General features: G+C 37.1%; 1 protein-coding gene across 1 annotated transcript in view; it reads left to right on the top strand.

The window, feature by feature from the left end:
- Nucleotides 1-20,246, top strand: part of RYR2 (ryanodine receptor 2) — a 753,550-nt gene that overhangs the window by 559,444 nt on the left and 173,860 nt on the right. The window contains exons 43-50 of the mRNA XM_072822940.1: nucleotides 3,663-3,777; nucleotides 4,972-5,104; nucleotides 5,311-5,414; nucleotides 9,531-9,666; nucleotides 10,411-10,597; nucleotides 12,462-12,567; nucleotides 14,569-14,689; nucleotides 19,684-19,853. Of these exons, the coding sequence (XP_072679041.1) occupies nucleotides 3,663-3,777; nucleotides 4,972-5,104; nucleotides 5,311-5,414; nucleotides 9,531-9,666; nucleotides 10,411-10,597; nucleotides 12,462-12,567; nucleotides 14,569-14,689; nucleotides 19,684-19,853 (1,072 nt within the window). The remainder of the gene's footprint in view (nucleotides 1-3,662; nucleotides 3,778-4,971; nucleotides 5,105-5,310; nucleotides 5,415-9,530; nucleotides 9,667-10,410; nucleotides 10,598-12,461; nucleotides 12,568-14,568; nucleotides 14,690-19,683; nucleotides 19,854-20,246) is intronic.

Below are 20,246 nucleotides of genomic sequence, written 5' to 3'. Positions count from 1 at the left end.
ACCAGAAGGAGAAACAGGCTCCCTGCAGAGAGCCGGATATAAGACTCAATCCCAGGATCCTGGGATCACCACTTGAGCCGAAGGCAGATGCTCAACCACTGAGCCACCCAGGCATCCTGCTACTATTATATTCTTAATAGACTACTATTTCCCAGTGATAGGCACTGGAAAACCAAAAAATTTACTTGATTTTATTTATTGCAATGTTGGTTTTATTGCTGTGAGCTGGAGCCAAATCAGCCATATTTGTGAGGGATACCTATTTATGGTTATTAAATGAGATTATTGCTTTTCTAGACATTTTGTTTTTAAGCTAAATAGGAAAGTTGCTCATCAGCAAAACATGACTAATTTTTCAACTAGATGCTGAGGTGGCTGATATGCAGCACATACCTTAGAGGCTTTTTAAATTAATTTTTCAGTAATGTACAATCATACATAGAAATACAGGTTAATAAAAACATATTAAAATCCACAGAGAAACAAACACTTGCCAGCAGGAAATAATAAGGAATTTTGTCTGTATCTACTGGGCCTTGTAAAAAGAATGGGGTAAACAACTCAATTCTTCTGATAGTTCAATATATATGGCATATAGAGTGTGCTTCATGTGAATTTGGGGATTAACTTCTATACCTCATGTGGTCTAAGAATTCCCAAATCAAGAATATAACAATTGGCCCTGGAGGTGTCCTTTCTCAACTCAAGTCACTGTGAAATTGTGCAGGAAAAAACGAAATACTGCCAATGGTGAGCTTACAATCAAAATTGCAAAGCACATAAGGAAATAATTCTCCATTAGCAAGGGTCTGCAGATACAATAAGAGTGGCGTCACAATAGCTGTGTCCAGAACTTCAGCTAATACAATTCCAGAAAGAACATAAAGTTACTATATTTAAAATGATTAAAAATACAAAGGAATAAATCAATTCTCCAAAATAAGACATGGGGAGAAGTCTACGAAGATTTGAAAAAGATCAAATAGAATTTCTAGAAATGAAAAAATATAATAAATGACATTAAAAACAGTGAATTAATTAAATTAGATAAGCTATAACTGAAGAGAAAATTAATATGTTGGATCATAGATCTGAGAAATTACTTAGAACTGTAACACTGAGAGGTAAAGATAAGGAAATTTGAAAGAGCAGTTACAAGATCTAAGGGATAGTATAGAAAGTCCAGAATATGGTAAACAGGATTTCGGGAAAAGATAGAATAGATGATCTAGAGAATGGGAATATTTCAGAGCTGTTGGCTTGGATTTTTCAGAATTAGTGAAGAAAGTGAATTCACAGATGATCCTAAAGCACAGGTAGTTCCACTCCCCACCTAGATAGACTATAGTGAAACTGCAATAGAACCAGTGATAAAGACTATTTTAAAAGCAAATTGCAAGACACCTCGGTAGCTCAGTTGGTTAAATATTTGCCTTCAGCTCAGGTCATGATTTTGGGGTCCTGGGATTGGTCCCTACTTGGGCTCCCTGCTCAATGAGGAGCCTGCTTCTCCCTCTCTCTCTGCCCCTCCTCCTCCCACTTGCTCTCTCTCAAATACATAGATAAAATCTATTAATTATTAATCTATCTAATAATTAAAGTAGTTAATTTTTTTAAAAAGCAAGTTGAAAGAAAAGCCAGAATACTTGCAAAAAAAACCCCAACAGTATTTGCAGTTCTCAGTAGCAAAACTAGAGATCATTACTCAGTGGAATACCACATTCACAAATTCTAATAGAAATAGCCATCAGTTTAGAATGCATTACTCAACTGAGAATGGCACACCATGACCTTGTGCTTCATGTAGACTTGGAAATGAGAGTTTATAGCTCATATTTAAGAGGGCAAAACAAAGATATTTCAGAATATTTACTTAAAGTCTTTCATTGAAAAACCTAAAGGCTGTACATTAGAGAAAAGATCATGGAATTCAGGGAGAAAGAATGGGAAGCATAAGTTTTAGTGTATCTCTGGTACATATATGCATGAACCTAGGAATCATTCACGAGCTTGCATAACTTGGGAATATGAAAATAGAAGAATAATAGGAGCTTAAATTAAGCTTTTTGATGTCTGCAAGAAAAATACTGAAACATAAGGATGTAGAAATCTAATGTAGAATGTTGAAAATGAGATATAATACAAATATTCCACCAAAAAAGTTAATCTAGTTCCATAAAATTAAAGATACAAAATAAAAAAAATATGTTTTTGTGGTATTAGAGATATTTCTCCAAGGACACATTTAGTAAGTGACAGCCTGCCTACCGAGAAGAAGAATTACAAATCAACTTAATTTACCTTCAACTGAGGGCAAACAAGATTTTTTTCAATAAAATATTGTCCAAAAGTTGGGTCATACAAAAGGATCTGAAATAATGAAAGAGCAGATCCTGTGATTACAACTGTGGTTTGAAAATGGAAGGTCCTCCTACTAAATACATTGCTGTCTTATGTGAAGGAAAAGGAGACCTTTCTTTACTCCATTTGTTCTTGCCCAAAATAGCTCAGACCTATTTTAATCCTCGGTCCCTATGTCATTTATTTTTTGAGTTGTGCTACCTAAAAACTCTTGTTAAAGCAAAACTAAACTCAATTAAAAGCAAAAAAAAAAAACTAAAACTAAAAAAAAAAAAGAAGAAGAAGAAGAAAATCATCAATAAGAATCATACTGTTTCACTGTCTTGATATACCTGGAGTAACTAGAGTCAGCCTATAACCAAATGAGGAGGTGAGTCAACTAAGGAGATAATATTTGCAGGGAATATTTGTCTTCCTGCAAGCTGTGTATTATAATTTTCTTGTTAAAGCTGTGACAAGCAGTGTTTTGTGGAAAAAACTCTTGTACTGATTTGATTTATGCTCAAATAAAAATCAGCAGAATTCTTTATTTTTAATGACTACTAAATATTAATATCCTTAGGAATATGTTCATATATAAATATGCCTATAATATACATAACATAACAACATGCAAACATATAATGAAATAATAATAATAATATGGAACATGTTAGATCTCATCTGCTACTCGTTTTTCAAATCAAATGTCTATTTTAATTTGTCACATTTCTTGTGCCTGGGCTTGATGTGTCTTGAGTTTTTCTTTGAGACTATGTATCCTTTACAAGCAGTTCTCTAGAATGATAACACAATGTAGTAAGAAATAACACCACTGTTATTAAACATACAAGCACTGAATGTAGTACTAGAAATAACCTACATAAAAAGTAGACACCTGAATATCAGTAATTTATATAGGAATTATCATAGAAACATGGTATAACAGTGATTCATATTTCTATGCTAAAGAAGATTGAACAAATATTTGGATATACATAAAACTATGAAGGATAAGTGTCCAAAAGTATATTTCATATAGATGAATGTTTATATATTTAGTGCATTTCTTATAACAGAAAAGGATAACTTGTATACTATTTTTGAGAGGCTATCAGTAGTTTTTAAGGAAAACTCAATTAATTGTGTTTATTAGCTTTTGCTACTATTAATTTTAATTATGGTTGGACTTAACTTTTCTGTTCATGCCAGTAATTATTTCCAAAAGATTTATCAGGATCTCAGATAAATATTCATTCAAATTTTTCTCTGACCTCTGTGCTTCTCCCCCCCCCCCCCAATACCTATATTGTCCTTTCTAGGGATATCATGAATAATAAAGTGTTTTACCAGCACCCTAATCTCATGAGGGCACTTGGGATGCATGAGACAGTGATGGAGGTCATGGTGAATGTCCTTGGCGGTGGAGAGTCCAAGGTAAAGGAAAACCTTCTATTATTAAAATGTCAAAGAATAGGACTCCTGGAGGAGTACATGTACTGCTCATTTTTAATGAGGATTTCTTAATCCTCCTTAGTCTTCTTAGGAGGACTGTTTTTGAAAGAGCACCTTTTGCAAAAACAAAACCAAACCAAACAAAGCTAACTTTATAGACTGAGAATTGGAAAGTCCAAAACCTAAATATGTTCTTCAGACTCAGACATTGCCCTCTATTGAGATAGCAGTTCGGTTGGTTCCACTAAATTCCTGATCCAGGCCAAAATTTGAAGATGATGCTCTGGAGTATTTGTTTTAAGACTATAAAGTGAATTTTTTAAGTGATTCAAAGTTAAACTTCTTCAAAATGAAGTGAATAGAGTAATATAACAATTTCATATGAATACATATAATTTTGTGATCTATGATTTGCAAAAGATATTTCACTATTTTTTGAAATTTTAAGATTATTTTTCAAAATATTGAAGAGCATATTTCTCATGTTCAGTCTACCAGTTGGACAGATGTGTAAAGATATGTACAAAATACTCTGTTAAGGAGGGACTTGAAGGATCATCTGGGGCATAGTAAAACAAGATTAGGTGCTCAAAGGAGGTGTATTTGATGGCATCTGGCATGCAGGCCTTCTGGTCAGGATGTGCTTATCATAGCATTAAGTCATGTACCAATCAGGGAAGGTGCAAATCCTGGAATCTTAAAAATAACAACACTTATGATAGGAACACCCTAACGTGGTTCCAAGTAGTAAACTGGGTATTGTTCACAAAAGATCTCATTGAATTTTGCCTCTCTTACCTAAAGCAAGTATTTTTATCCATTTTATTCCAGTTTTACAGAACTGAATCAATTAGACTAAATACTCTCCCAGAGAAGCAAAGCTAATAGTGTTAGTTGGAAATCACAAATGAGTCTACCTTATTTCTAAATCAGGTTTAAGCTGCTTATAGATTTAAGGCTGTAGATTAGTTCTAGATCCCCGTTGATGGTAATGAGATTTCTAAATTAGTGCCAACTTGATTTTCAGTGGCTCAAGGACTAGGTGAGTTGAAATCTAGATATTTGAAGGTCTTTAGTATCTGAAACTTCACAGACATGGGCCCACACGGATGGACAGTGTGATTGGACCTCAACTTCTGAACTCAATTTTCTGAAGACCATTTGCTCTTTATGTAGGAAATCACTTTTCCTAAGATGGTGGCCAACTGTTGCCGTTTCCTCTGTTACTTCTGTCGTATAAGTAGGCAGAATCAAAAAGCTATGTTCGATCATCTCAGCTATTTATTGGAGAACAGCAGTGTTGGTCTTGGTAAGTAAATGTATGGCTTTTATTTAATCTTTAAGATAAAAAGAACATACATTTAAATATTAAACTTTAATGCAAACTAATTTTATATTCCTGCAGTTTGTGTTGTATTTAGAAAGGAAAGTTTTAAGGGAGAGTGTATGTTTTTATATGGAATTTACAGTTGTAACACAATCCAGGTTGTGTCTCATTGTCCTTTGAATTAACAGCCTCACCAGCTATGAGAGGTTCGACACCGTTGGACGTAGCAGCTGCCTCGGTGATGGATAATAATGAGCTGGCCTTAGCTCTGCGTGAGCCAGATCTGGAAAAGGTAAGCAATATCCTTGTGCTTGTGTGAGTTATGCTTGTATATAGTTGTTTCTCAAGATTATTGAAGTATAACTATAACATTTATAATTTTATTGACGTAATTATGATATATACTATATTATTAACATGTTACATATATTACATAGAACATGTAATTGTAAATTACAAAGAGCAAGAAATTTGAGATCACATACATTTTTCTCTGGAAAGGAAATCAACTTTTCTATCTGTATTCTTGGGGGTTTTGGTCCTTTCATGATATTTGTTGTTACTTTTGCTTTAGTCATATAGTTTCAGTTTATTCAAAGGTGGTTTTAACATCTCAAAGCACATTTGGTGTCATGCAGACATAGATTCCAGTGCAAGGCATCACTGACATATCAAGACCCTGCCCTCTAACTGAGCACTTGAGGAACAGACACATGTTTGCTGAAACATAGAACATTCCCCCTATGATGTTGTTATGATGGCATTCTAAGTCATCTTCCAGATCCTTCCCTGGCTCCCCTCTGAGCAGCCAGAATGAACATCTTAAAAGAATCATATTAATCTTGTGTCCATTGCTCTTCCAGAGATTTCCCATTTCCCTTCCAGTAAAAGTGAAAGGCATTGCAGTAGCTTTTACCCCATCTGATTTCACATATCCGTCTCATTTTCCGTAATTCTCCTGCTCTTGTCTATTTGTTCCGGCCACACTGGTCCGCACTTGCTATTCCGGGAACTTGCCAGGTGTGCTCCTGCCTTGGGGACTTTGTGCTTGCTGTTCTTTCCATCTGTAATATTCTTCTGCCAGATGTCTTCATGGCTCTTTTCCTGACATCCTTCTAGTCATTGATCCAAGTCATCTTTTTGTGAGCTTTTACTGTCTGTGTCCTGTAAAATTGAAGCCTTTTCTCTCTTTTCTTGTCTTCTTTGCTGCTTCATTTTCAACAGTAGAAAAGATACATTTGTATATTATAGACAGAAACACACATTTTCTTTTTTAAAGAATTTTATTTGTTTATTAATGAGAGAGAAAAAGAGAGAGAGAGAGAGAGGCAGAGACACAGGCAGAGGGAGAAGCAGGCTCCATGCTGGGAGCCCGACACAGGACTCGATTCCAGGTCTCTAGGATCATGCCCTGGGCTGAAGGAGGTGCTAAACCACTGAGCCACCTGGACTGCCCGAAACACACATTTTCATATTGCTTACATTTCTCTAATTATGGTTTAAATATTTATAGTATGAATTATGTTTATATTTTAAAGCAAGTATGTTTTACTAAAAGCTATATATTTGATTATTTTTAAAAATCAACTCTCTACCATCACATATGGCCAGGGTGTCCAGGGCATGTTTTTTTTCCTCCATTGTTCACTACTTTGTTCCACTCTTTGAGAACAGCATTGGCTTTGGACAGAAAATCAATGCACAACTGTTGAAGGCACGAAAAAGTGAACTCTTCCCTAAATCCTTCTGACTTCCTGGTCACAGATCACAAAGCTTTACATCTCTGACTAACCTCAGGACCATTTTATCTCATATATATTTTAAAATCTTTTTATCTACACACTGAAACACGGCTAATATTTAGAAAGTTGATGATGCCAAACATTTTGGTGGACATGGAGCAACTAAAACCCTCGTCTTTTACCGATGAGATGAAAAATGGTGGAGTCAGTTTGCAAAAGCAGGTTGGCAGTTTCTTTCTTTTTTTTTTTTAAAGATTTATTTACTTATTTATGATAGACATAGAGGGAGAGAGAGAGAGAGAGAGAGGCAGAGACACAGGAGGAGGGAGAAGCAGGCTCCATGCCCGGAGCCTGACACAGGACTCGATCCCGGGACTCCAGGATCACGCCCTGGGCCAAAGGCAGACGCTAAACCACTGAGCCACCCAGGGATCCCCTGAGCCACCCAGGGATCCCCAGGTTGGCAGTTTCTTAAAAAATTAACTTAAATTAATTTAAATTCTTTATATGGCGGGGGGAGAGAGAGGAGGGAGATAGAGGTGGGGGAGCGGTAGAGGGGAGAAGAGAGGGAGACTCTTAAGCAGATTCCATGCTCAGTGTGGAGCTTGATGCAGGGCTTGATCTCACAACCCTGAGATCACAACCTGAGCTGAGATCAAAAGTTGGATGCTTGACTGACTGAGCCATGGAAGTACCCCTAACTTAACAGATTCTTAACAAGTAAGTTCTTAACAAAATATAGACCTATCATAAACATATGCCTAGCCTTCCTGCTTGTAGGTACTCAATCGAAACTAGAGTGTGTGTCCACACAGACGTGTATGTGAATGTAGTTAATACCATTAATTCATCTTAGCCAATAACTGAAGACAATTCAAATGTCTACCAACTGATGAATGAATAAGGAAATGTGGGCTCTTTCCATGTGCTGTGGAATGCTGTTATTATGCAGTAAGAAGGAAAGAAGATTGACATGGGCTACAATTTATTTTTTTTTATTATTATTATTTTTTTAGATTTTATTTATTTATTCACGAGAGAGAGAGAGAGAGAGAGGCAGAGATACAGGCAGAGGGAGAAGCAGGCTCCATGCTAGGAGCCTGACGCAGGACTTGATCCTGGGACTCCAGGATCGTGCCCTGGGCCAAAGGCAGGTGCCAAACCACTGAGCCACCCAGGGATCCCCTGGGCTACAATTTAAATGAATCTCAGAATCATTATTCTGAGTGAAAGAAGCCAGGCATGGAAAGATGCATACTGGATGATTGCATGTATAAATGTTCTAGAATACACAAGTGAATTTTTAGTGATACAAAGCAGATTGTTAAGGTTTTCACATGTAGGGAGGGATGGATGGGGCCTGAAGAGTGATGGAAATGTTCTGCATCTTGATTATGCTGTGTTTTACAAAAGTATAAATCTCTCAAAGCTCACTGAATTTATACTTTAATTTTTTGTTTGTTTTTTTAGAGAGAGAGTGCACATGTGCATGCACAAGTGGGGTTGGAGGGGCAGAGGGAAATGGAGAAAGAGAAAATCTTAAGCAGGCTCCACACTTAGCACAGAGCTCTTTGTGGGGCTCAATCTCACAACCCTAGGATCATGACCTCAGTCGAAATCAAGCATCAAATGCTCAACCGGCTGCATCACCAGGCACCCTGAATTTATACTTTAAATAGATGAGATTATTGTACATAAGTTATACTTAGATAAAATTGGTACAAAATATTTTTAGCTATATTACTTATTTCTTTTTCAAGCAGTTTAGCTTGAGCTGTGTGTAACTTGATTGATAAAGTGCTTGACTGACAATCTACTACCATTGATAATAGTTTAGGAATTTCTTTTAAAAGTGGATCAGTTATGAAATATTGTAAAGGATCAGCATTCATATAAAAACAATAATTTAAAAGGCAAAGATAAGCAGAAAATTTAACGTGTTACATTCAGTGATACTGAAAGGTAGTTAATAATATCCCCAATTTGTAGACAGTGGAATCCTGGCTCAAAATGATCTAGTAAGTAATGCAGGAAAGACTTGAACCCAAAGATATTTGAATTTAAGCTTAGTTTTCTCTGTTTCTGTAGGTTTTTTGTCAAATACACACTCCTCCCCATTAAATTGATAATATTATTTTGAAAGTAAATTCACTTTTCTAAAATATCACTATTTCTCAGGTGGGTCTTTCAATATCTCAGATGGGTTAAGGTTTTACACTGGTCAGAAGTCTTTAGACATTTTTGAAGTTTATGAAATATCATGATGTTTATATTGTGTGTTTTGTTTTTGTTTGTATATAAGGTCTACACCCACGGTGGGGCTCAGTCTCATGACACTGAGATCAAGCCAGCCAGGCACCCAAGTATCATGACATTTATAGATAAAAACTTAAAATTAAATGATATAAAACTTAGGAATATTTTTCTTTCATAGAGTTGATTCATGAATATTTTTATTATGATAGCACTTTGTTATGATTTGTAAATATTTCTTAACTCTAAGGTTTTAATACAGGGAGTTCATATGGATTGTTATGAGATTAAAAAGAACTTGCAAAACCACATGTATTTTAGACCATCCTTTGAGTGTATCCTTTATCATGTAGTGTTAGCATCTACTGACTTCTCACCCACCAGATAACTTTTGCTTATCATCTTGTTTGTAGGTAGTTCGATATTTGGCTGGGTGTGGACTGCAGAGCTGCCAGATGCTGGTGTCTAAGGGTTATCCAGACATTGGATGGAATCCAGTTGAAGGAGAGAGATATCTTGACTTTCTCAGATTTGCTGTCTTCTGTAATGGTAGGACTGGTTGCTTGGGATCTTTTTTGGTCATGATTAAAACTGTATAAAGATAGATACCTAAAAAATGATATATTCCAGCATTTTCATGAAGGAAGTAAATATTAGTAAGGAAATAGAATTTATAATTTTTAAAGATTCATTTATTTGAGAGAGAGAGAGCATGGGGAGGGGCAAATGGAGGGGGAGAGAGAATCCCAAGCAGTTTCCACACTGAAGTAGGAGCTGACATGGGGCTCAATTTCACAACCCTGAGATAATGACCTGAGCCAAAACCAAGAGTCAGTGCTTGACTGAGTCACTCAGGTAGCCCATGAAATGGAATATTTTATAATCAGTACTTTTTTAACAGTGATAATTTAATTTCTAATATTTGTTTTGATAGTGATGCTTTGCCTTTATTAAATTAAAATTTTTAGGCAGTACAAGTTCTTAAAGACTTTATAATTGGGTTCTAATAATAGGCTTATGGCTTAATTTCCTATAACAAATTAACAAAAGTGAATATTTTATACCTTTATAATGCTTTTCATTACTTTGAAAATTTTAAGTACAAAAGAAGGAGCTTACTGTGTTTGTGTATATAAAGCTAGTGCTTTGAATTGAATTTTAGCTTTATTAGTAACTATGTTCTTTGGTTTTAGTTATTTTCCTTTAAATATAAATGAATTAGTATAATATTTATTTGCTCAGAACGTCCACATCACCAGTGTTTGTTTATTTCTGTTCCTCATTTGATTTTAGGGGAGAGTGTGGAAGAGAATGCTAATGTTGTGGTGAGGTTGCTCATCAGGAGGCCCGAGTGTTTTGGTCCTGCTTTGAGAGGGGAAGGTGGGAATGGTCTGCTTGCAGCCATGGAGGAAGCCATAAAAATAGCTGAAGATCCTTCTCGAGATGGTCCCTCACCAACTAGCGGATCCAGCAAAACACTGTAGGTCAAATATCCACATTCTTAGGAGTAAATTATATTCCTTGACTTGAAATTTTACAAAACATGATTTGTATTCCATCAATTGCAGTATAATTTTCTGGTACTCATGATTTCTGCCCTTGAAAGTCAAATGCATCAGACTTGGAAGAATGAATGGGATTTGCTGCAAGAATAGGTTGAATGAAAAAAGAGGAAACCAAGGAAGATGGTGTGAATTTAGCAGAGTTTAGGTTGTAGGATGAAATGTATTTTGTGAATTTTTCCAGGATGCTATGGCAAAGTGTGTTACTACAGATGATGGCAGGTGAGCCTCTGAAATTGTAGTAGGGTTTAGTGGGAAGCTAGCTAGAATGAGTTTTCAAGATAGTAGTAAGAAAGTAAGACCTTTAGCATAGGTCTAGGAGACTTAACTAAACTGGTATGATAGTAAAGTCCAGAAATATGGATCTTGTCATTCTGAAGAGTAAAATGCTTGGTTAAGGTATTATGGCAAATAGAGGGATCCCTGGGTGGCGCAGCGGTTTGGCGCCTGCCTTTGGCCCAGGGCGCGATCCTGGAGACCCGAGATCGAATCCCACGTCGGGCTCCCGGTGCATGGAGCCTGCTTCTCCTTCTGCCTATGTCTCTGCCTCTCTCTCTCTCTCTCTCTGAGTGACTATCATAAATAAATAAAAATTTAAAAAAAAAAAAAAAGGTATTATGGCAAATAGAGCAGCCAGATAAGGCAGTAACGACTTTACGTTTCCCCACAGTATACATTACTAATACTTGATTACAGCAATTGACATAAGTCAATCCAGGTGTGTCACTTCAGTTTTTATCTGTGGAGGTGAATGTCCTACTGGCAGGTCACATACCTATACTGCTAACACCACTGGTAAAGACAGAATATAGGGCTTATTGGAGGCAAATTTCCATGCAGAGCAGTTCTGCACAGCGTCATTCTTCCATATATAGACTGGGCATAGATGATCTGTCTATGCCAAGGCTGGGCTGTTTCAGACTGGGAGTCCTCCAAGAGCTTGTTATGTTTGTCAGTTAGCTATACAGGGACTAGGGGGCCCTTAGTTTCTCTAAGTAGTGGAAAAACGTGTCAAAAGGTCTCTTGCCCAGGACCACAGCAGCGAGTGTGCACACAAGGGCCCTAGGAGCAGTATTGCATGCCAAGATGGTATTTTCAATAAGGCCTCACAATCACCCTGCAGAATGCTAAGCCCAGCTGAGTTACCAAAAGAAGAAAAATAATGGGCTCTTCCAAGGCCATCTCAGATTTGCCTCTTATTAGCAAGATAATGGAATCTCTATGTGTTTCTCACAGAGGTGGGGAGGGAGACATGTTGGATTATTTGGGAGTGGGTGGGTGAGGTAGAGAGGCTGGTAAATGGATAGGTAAGTAAATGATAATCACATTTGTGAAGTGCTTGCTCTCGGCAAAGCACTGTCCTGGGTGCCTTACATATGTTATCTTACAGGACAGATCTTTGTCACCTTTTCTCTAAATGTATTTACAAAAGTACTCTAAGCTTACCAAGTCTTTCCATTAGTTATTGTTCTTTGTTAAAGCAAAGGTTGGCTGCCTCAAGAAATAAGCAGAATCCATCACATTAGTAATTCTCTTCTTCCCCTTTTGAAGGAATCTGAATATCACACGTCCCACAAATATGTTCTTGGTGTCTGGTCTTTAAACTCATTTTTCTCTTAAAACTGTCAAAGTACAGATTAATCAAAGAGATGAAAAGTAGCAGAAGAGGCAGAATGAACTATGTTAGGGGTCCCTTTTTTCCACGAAGTATGCAATACATCTGAAATGTCACTTTATTATCCTGTTTTCTTTGCTTTTTGTTTCTTGGAAAATCTACGGAAGTGATACAGAAGAGGAGGAAGATGACACTATCCACATGGGGAATGCCATCATGACATTTTACTCGGCTTTGATTGACCTTTTGGGACGTTGTGCTCCTGAAATGCATGTAAGTACCTTCCTTACGTGGCCCAAGAGTGGCAATCCTGGCTGATCCATCTATGAGAAAAAATCCACAGTTGGCAAAGAGGATAATGGCATCCAAAACCAATCATCACCCTGCTCCATTAAAAATAATAGCTGCAGCCTAATTCCTGAACAAGTGTTTATTTAGTTGGAAATGCCTTGGCTATAAAAATTAGTAATGAGATTTCAGTACAATTCATTAATAGAATAGCCAGTTACTCATGTGTCTCTGAAACTCATATAACCTCCCCACACTTTAAGAAGCAAAGAACACATTTTTCCTATAAATTTCCCCTCCTCATTTAGTGTACGTAGAGAGCTAGCTTTCCTATTAAGAGTCATTGTTTTGGTGTATGGTATTTCTTCCCTGTGAGGGAGCTGCCATGTGCCTGCCACTGGTTGAGGGGACAGTGGGGGTTAGGGGCCATTATGGGGCAGGAAGCAGCTCTTCAGATTCTCTGGGTTGGTGTTTTCTACAATGTTTTGAGCAAGAAGAAATTAAAAGTTTCATGAACAGTACTTACTTTTACTCTGTAATCCATTCTGATATTTGTTACTTTATTTTATCCTACATTATTCTGCTTCATTCTATTATATTCCCTTTAAAAATGCAAGTTGGGGCTTATAATATTAGCTTCACGACCTGATAATGGGAGACAATACAGAGATTGAAACACAGTGAGTGGTGCTGGGGCAGAAGATGAACCTGCTTCTAAACCCATCTGTGTAAGAAGCCAGCAGGACCGTTGCTTACAGATCACGTCTTTCTCCCTGCCCTTAGAATCTATGGGGGTGGGATCCCTGGGTGGCGCAGCGGTTTGGCGCCTGCCTTTGGCCCAGGGTGCGATCCTGGAAACCCAGGATCGAATCCCACGTCGGGCTCCCGGTGCATGGAGCCTGCTTCTCCCTCTGCCTGTGTCTCTGCCTCTCTCTCTCTCTCTCTCTGTGACTATCATAAAAAAAAATAATAATAATAATCTATGGGGGTTTGTGTGTTCTTGTGTGTGTGTGTGTGTGTGTGTGTGTGAGTGTGTGTGTGTATGTGTGCGCAGCGGTATCTTTTTCTCACAGCTGTAGGGTAATACCTTCATGTTTTCTTGACATAACCTTTCATTGTGAACAGAGAGGAATCACAGCATGGAGAAATGTCAGAATGTTAGCAAATGTAGAGCCTGATTTTGGTAAATGCTTAATTTGCCACTAATGAGATTTTCATTTTAGTAAATGGGAATAAATTATCAAACATTCGAATACTGGAAGTGATTACAGACAGAAAAACTTTATGCTCATAGCATTCATCCTTTTTCCCATTAAGGTGGAAGATCGAAAGAACAGGAAATTAGCTAATAAATAGTTTTTTATTCTGTTAAAGTGGGAGAAAAAAAAAAACGAAGTAATTCAATAAGTGAGTAATCATGGCACTTCTGAAATTTACTCATCTTCTGTAACTAGTGTTGAGTACCTCCTATGTGTGAGAAAGTATACTTGTGTTTCTCCCCTTGTGGGGAAGGAAGTAGATACCTGCCCTGGCTCTGGAAGCCTGCAGTCTGTTCCAGAGCCTTGACAGGTAAAATTCACAGTTTTCACAGGTACTTGGTTTGCCAGCAAAAGATCCATTAGAATTCCTGTTCACCATTTCCCTTCACATTATACACCCTTCCTTGGGAGAAATCTGTGTGGAATACAGATGGATATACAATTACATTTTCATCCCAAAGCAAGAAAGAAGCTGAACCAGTTGCAAATACTACTGTATATTCTGGGTCTAAAGATAATTTTTTCATAATGTCAGTAAAACGGTGGGCAAGTAATTATCTGTCTTTAAGCCCGAAACAACAATTTCTGTGAGAAGTCTAACTTTATACATATAATTAGCAGAAAAAGTATTTTAGATTTGGATTCCCATACTTCAGATTTTCTAAATAGAATTATAACATTGATTTCACAAAGTTTTTCTAATGCTCCTTTATTTTCCTTCCCATAGTTGATTCATGCTGGTAAGGGGGAAGCCATCAGAATCCGGTCAATTTTGAGATCCCTAATTCCCCTGGGAGATTTGGTGGGAGTAATCAGCATTGCTTTTCAGATGCCAACAATAGCCAAAGGTAAGGCCGGCTTCCATTCCTTGTGATTCAGTGGGGCGTTGGACTACATGATGTTTTAAATAATATTATCAGTATTCAGCATTTCCTCCCTACTCTCTCATGCAGCATAGTTACAGGGCTTAGGTTTTCTTTAAGAAAAGAAAAACAACTATAAAGTACATTTTTTTTCATTGAATTAAGAAAACTTCTATTCCCATATTCTTCTACACATATGTTGACAGTTTTATGTAAATGAAAAAAGATGCTATTTTTATAGAATATTTTTATGCCTATTGTTTTTAAACAGCTGTTTTCAATGAGATTTTAATTCTTATTTATGTGACGTTTCTGACAGTTTCTAGAGAAGAGGAAATATGTACCTCACCTGATTTATCTGATTTCTTTCCTACTGTTTCTGATCCTCATTCTTCTCTTTCTTGACTACGATTGCATTATTTTTATTTTTTTTAAGATTTTATTTATTTATTCATAAGAAACACAAAGGCAGAGACACAGGCAGAGGGAGAAGCAGGCTCCCAATGGGGAAACCAATGTAGGACTTGATCCCAAGACCCCAGGATCATGACCTGAGCCAAAAGCAGATGCTCAACCACTGAGCCACCCAGGTGCCCCCAGACTACAATTCCATTAATCACTCTTCTGGAGAGTTTTCATTATCATTTCCTTATGATACTTTTTTTCCTAAAAAAAGTATCATAGCTTTTGACTTCAAGATTAAAATATTCCTGGTATGTTGAAAGAAATGCTCTTTTCAATAGTAAGGAGAAAATTTTAAAAATACATACTTTTATCATTTTGATGAAATATTTATTGTCCTTTTATAAATATGTTATTTTGGTTTAGCAACTGCTTGTGATTAGTTTTTTTTTATTTATTTGTTTTTCAAGATTTTATTTATTTGAGAGAGAGAGAGATAGTGGGGAGGAGGGCCAGAGGAGAGAGAGAGTGAGCGAGAGAATCCCAGACTCCACACTGACCCTGGAATCCGACACAGGGCTTAATCCCACAACCCTGAGATCATGACCAGAGATGAAACCAAGAGTTGGACTTTTTTTTTTTTTAAGAGTCGGACATTTAACCAACTGAGCTACTCAGGTACCCTGATTAGTTTTTATTATTTACTCAAAAGCATGGAAAATAAAGCCATAACCTGTTCTCCACATGAGTGCCCAGCAACTGTAGCATCCTCACCTTACCTTGGCAAAGGAGGGAGGGCTCAGGCAGCACTGAGTGAAGTGCAGATGCTGTACTGTCTAGGTGGCAGGCAGTCTGGGTTTACACCCACACCATCCCCTGCAGCACCCCAAGCTGCAGCAGAAATGGAAAATGGTGTAGGTATGAGGCCCAGTCCCTGTTGGTGGTTCACTCTCTGCCTCCCATAGAAAAAAAGGGGCACCTGGGTGGCTCAGTGATTGAGCCCTCAGCTCAGGTCGTGATCGCGGGGTCCTGGGATCGAGTCTTGCATCAGGCTCCCTGCAAGGAGCCCATTTCTCCCTCTGCCTGTGTCTCTGTCTCTCTGGTCTCTCATGAATAAATAAATAAATAAATAACATCTTTTTAAAAAAAGAAAAAAAGATTTAAGACACCCAAAGGATAGTTAGATTATAAATTATACTTTAGTGTTCCTTTTTCTGGCTTCAGTTTTGTTCAGTTTTCAATAGTTTATGGGATAGTGTTTCTCTAACATTTTTATATAAACTTCTAATTTTAGAAGAAAATGCAGTTAGGTAGAAGATGCATGTCATAATCATTATCTTGCATCAGTCATGCCCCAGAGAGGATTAGCTGTTATTACCTGAAGTCTAGAGTGAAGGGACCACTGTCTAATTGAAGCTGACTTACGCTTCCTCTGATCATGAGGAAGTAACGTTTCATACGTGCCCAGCTCACAAACCCGAATCTTCCAGGTGACATAAACAGCCATAGTAGTGGGACCTTCATTATGATTTTAGAGACAGCTGAAACTGGAAAACTGTCCCATGGTTTTTGCCTTCCCCCCCTTGAGCATTTTCTTCTTCTAGTCTGCATACAAGAAGATCATCTTGTGTGCCGTTGATTTACTTAAGTAACATGTCTTTTCTTTTCCCTATGTTCTGAGCCACAAATTTGACACTGTCAGGAAAAAGATAAGAATTATACCAGTGATATACAGATTAGGAAATTAAGAAGCACTACATTTTAAGGTAAAATTAGTAATAATGAAGAACAAAGAGCATGGGTAATAAGAGAATCCAGATGTCTCATTGAGAATTGCCCCAAAGTCTCTGTATGTCTCCTAATTCCAATTATCTGCGTTTACCAGCCTTCAAGATTTTTCAAGTTGATTTCTTCCCTCTTTCACTTACTAGTGCTATAATCATATTAGTTTGTGATGTTTTTCTTCATGAATATGCACTATCTTGTCTACCTTGGGATTTAAAGGATTTGTATATATGTGAACTATCACAATAACAATGAAGGTTAATTTTTAAAAACCCAGTCCATTGGTTATTACTCAATTTCTATACTTTTCTTTTACCACTTTCCTTTTATGGAAAATGGAGACAGAAAATTATATGTTTTTATTTTGCTGTGGCGTGCATTAAAATTAACTTTAAAACTTAAATCGATAATTTTGTGTATGTTCCAGTGACAAGTCAGTGGGTTCTTTAAACATTTCCAGTTATCAGTAATAACTGTTACTGTATGTGCTATATTTCGTATGTGAAGTTTGCCTCTTTCTCCCTTAGTGATAGCTGAGGCCTTTCTCAAAATCTTTTATCATACTTATTTTAGAACTATAGTGTGACCCAGAATAATAATGAAAGTAAGAGGGGTTAATAAAACTCGAGGGGCCAGCACACAGTCTCAAAGGTAGGTCAATGTTCTGTTCCTGCCATACTTGGCCCCTGCAGGTTTGGACAGAATGTCTGAGGTGGTAACTGCAGGCAGATGAATATTGCAGGTACCACAGGGTAAGGCCAGTGCACCTGGCCCTCCTCCTTCCAGTCCAAAAACCAGTAGTCTGACAGGAGGCAGTTCCTCGGCTTTTTTGTCTCATCTGTTGGAGGAGATAGTGCACAGATAAAACAGTAGCTGTAGCAAATTGATGAGTCTTGAGTCCTAGGTATATGGAACTGTAACATTCCTTAAAGCAAATATCTGCTTGAATGACTGTTTAAAACACAAATTTTATATTAGGACCAATGGGTTGCTTTCCATTTCCTTAGGCATGACTATATATATATTTTTTAAGATTTTTAAAAATTTATTCACTTGAGAGAGAGAGAGAGAGAGTGAGCAAGAGCACAAGTTGCAGGGGGCAGGGCAGAGAGAACGGACTCCCTGCTGAGCAGGGAGTAGACACAGGGCTTAGTCCCAGGACCCCCTGGGATCATGACCTGAGCAAAGGCAGACTCTTAACTGACTGGGCCACCCAGGTGCTTCTGGCACAACTGTATATTAAAATAATAGAATCTTTCAAATTTAAATTCGCTAATACTGTGATTTTTAGTAGAATTAAACTGGAATTTTAAGTAGATTTTTGATTAAAAAGTAGAGCCTACTGATTTAATAGTAAGGCTTAAATCAGCTTTGTTTGGGTTTAAAATATGATTTTCCTTGGTTTAAATCTAACTTTGCCAATTACTAGGTGTACAACCCTGAGAGCGTTACTTAACTTCCCTGATGGTCAGTTGTCATCTGTTAAATGTAGCTAAGAAAACCAACCTCACAATGTGCTTTTGAAAAGTATAGGATATCATCTCTTTAATATTCCTAGCATAGTGCCTGAAAACAGCACAAATAAGAGCTATTATTCTCTTTATTTTAATTATAGGAAGAAGAGTAGTAGATATACTGGATATTATTATAATTTAATAACAAATGGAAGCTATTTGGTATTAGCCTTTAATATAATTCTCTTAAAATATTGTTACTTGTTTATTTTCACAAGTCAGATGTGAAATTCATTTCTTAATTGTGAACGAAAACAAAAAGTTGTGACTTTTTTCAGGATGATTGTGGTCATATATCCTCAATATTAAAGATTCTGTGATAGTATTTTAGACTCTTACCATGTGTTATCAGTAGCACTATGTTATTTGACATAATTATCACATAGTCAAAGAGGAAAAAATCTGCCCTCCAATATTTTAAATTGGTACATAATCCCTAAATTCCTTGTATCAGTGGTTTTCAACCTGTGAATCTATGGAATTCTAGTAAAAAATTCACTCATCCATATAGGCATCAAATATTGACTATTAATAGAAAAAAATAATATGGCTCAAATATGTTTTAAACGTTGTTAAATGCCATTATGATTTTTTTAAAAGATTTTATTTATTTATTCATGAGAGACAGAGAGAGAGAGAGAGAGAGAGAGAGAGAGAGGCAGAGGGAGAAGCAGGCTCCATGCAGGGAGCCGGACGTGGGACTTGATCCCAGGTCTCCAGGATCAGGCCCTGGGCTGAAGGCAGCGCTAAACCACTGAGCCACCCGGCCTGCCCAATGCCATTATGATTAATGAAACATTTCATTTGAAAGTCCAACTGATTCATAGAGTTGTTTCATCATTTTGTAGTTGTCTAAGCCATAAATATGTAAATGAACCACGAACTCCATCACATGGGAGTATGTGAGTTTCATTAGTGTTTAAAAGAGGCTCTCATTTTTGAAAAGAATGAAAACTTTATAGGTTGACTTTTTATAGGGTTTACTGCTAGTTTCACAATATTGATTTTGGATGCCTTTTTGTTTCCTTCTCATTATCTAGCCTAATGCCATATCTTTGATCATACATGTGGTTAGCAAGTGGATGCCCAAATCACAGTTCAAATGACCTTGAATTAAAATTGCACTGTCATAATTCCTCAGCCAATTCCCAGCACTTGCTTGTGGGTAGTAGAAGGACAAAAACCATTCAACAGATAACTTGACTTAAACCTTGAGAAGGTTAGAGAGAAGCCATTTGTCATCTGTCCATTAACAACATGTCACCTTCTCTCTTTTAGATGGGAATGTGGTGGAGCCTGACATGTCTGCGGGGTTTTGCCCAGATCACAAGGCAGCCATGGTTTTGTTCCTTGACAGGGTCTATGGGATTGAGGTTCAAGATTTCCTCCTCCATCTTCTTGAGGTTGGCTTTCTGCCAGATCTCCGGGCTGCTGCTTCTTTAGATACGGTAATGATTTGAACAATTGACATCATCAGCTTTTGGCTCTTTATTCCCTGACTTATGATATTCTCCATAGATATATTAATCATTTATTTATTGTCACTGGATGTTTATTGAGTACCTATTTTTAGGCAGGCACTGAGTACACAAAATAAAATACACTGAGTCTTAAGGAATTCCCTGAATAGTGGAGAAAACTTGCAACCTCAGGAGTAAGATAAGGATTCTGATTGGCTACTATGGAATGCAATTGGTTTATATAACCCTAATTTGGGAGGTCACAGTGGTTCCTTTTAACCTCCAAATTGGCCTAAACAATTATGCTTCTCGATGAAAGCATGTACAGTGTTCAGAAGGTTTGATAGACCTTGTTGAGTTGTACTAATTATAATATCATCC

This window comes from Canis lupus, chromosome 4 (genome assembly GCF_048164855.1).
Source record: "Canis lupus baileyi chromosome 4, mCanLup2.hap1, whole genome shotgun sequence".
Classification (NCBI taxonomy): domain Eukaryota; kingdom Metazoa; phylum Chordata; class Mammalia; order Carnivora; family Canidae; genus Canis; species Canis lupus.
The sequence above is the reverse complement of the archived record's forward strand: the minus strand, read 5'-3'. Positions and strand labels throughout refer to the sequence as shown.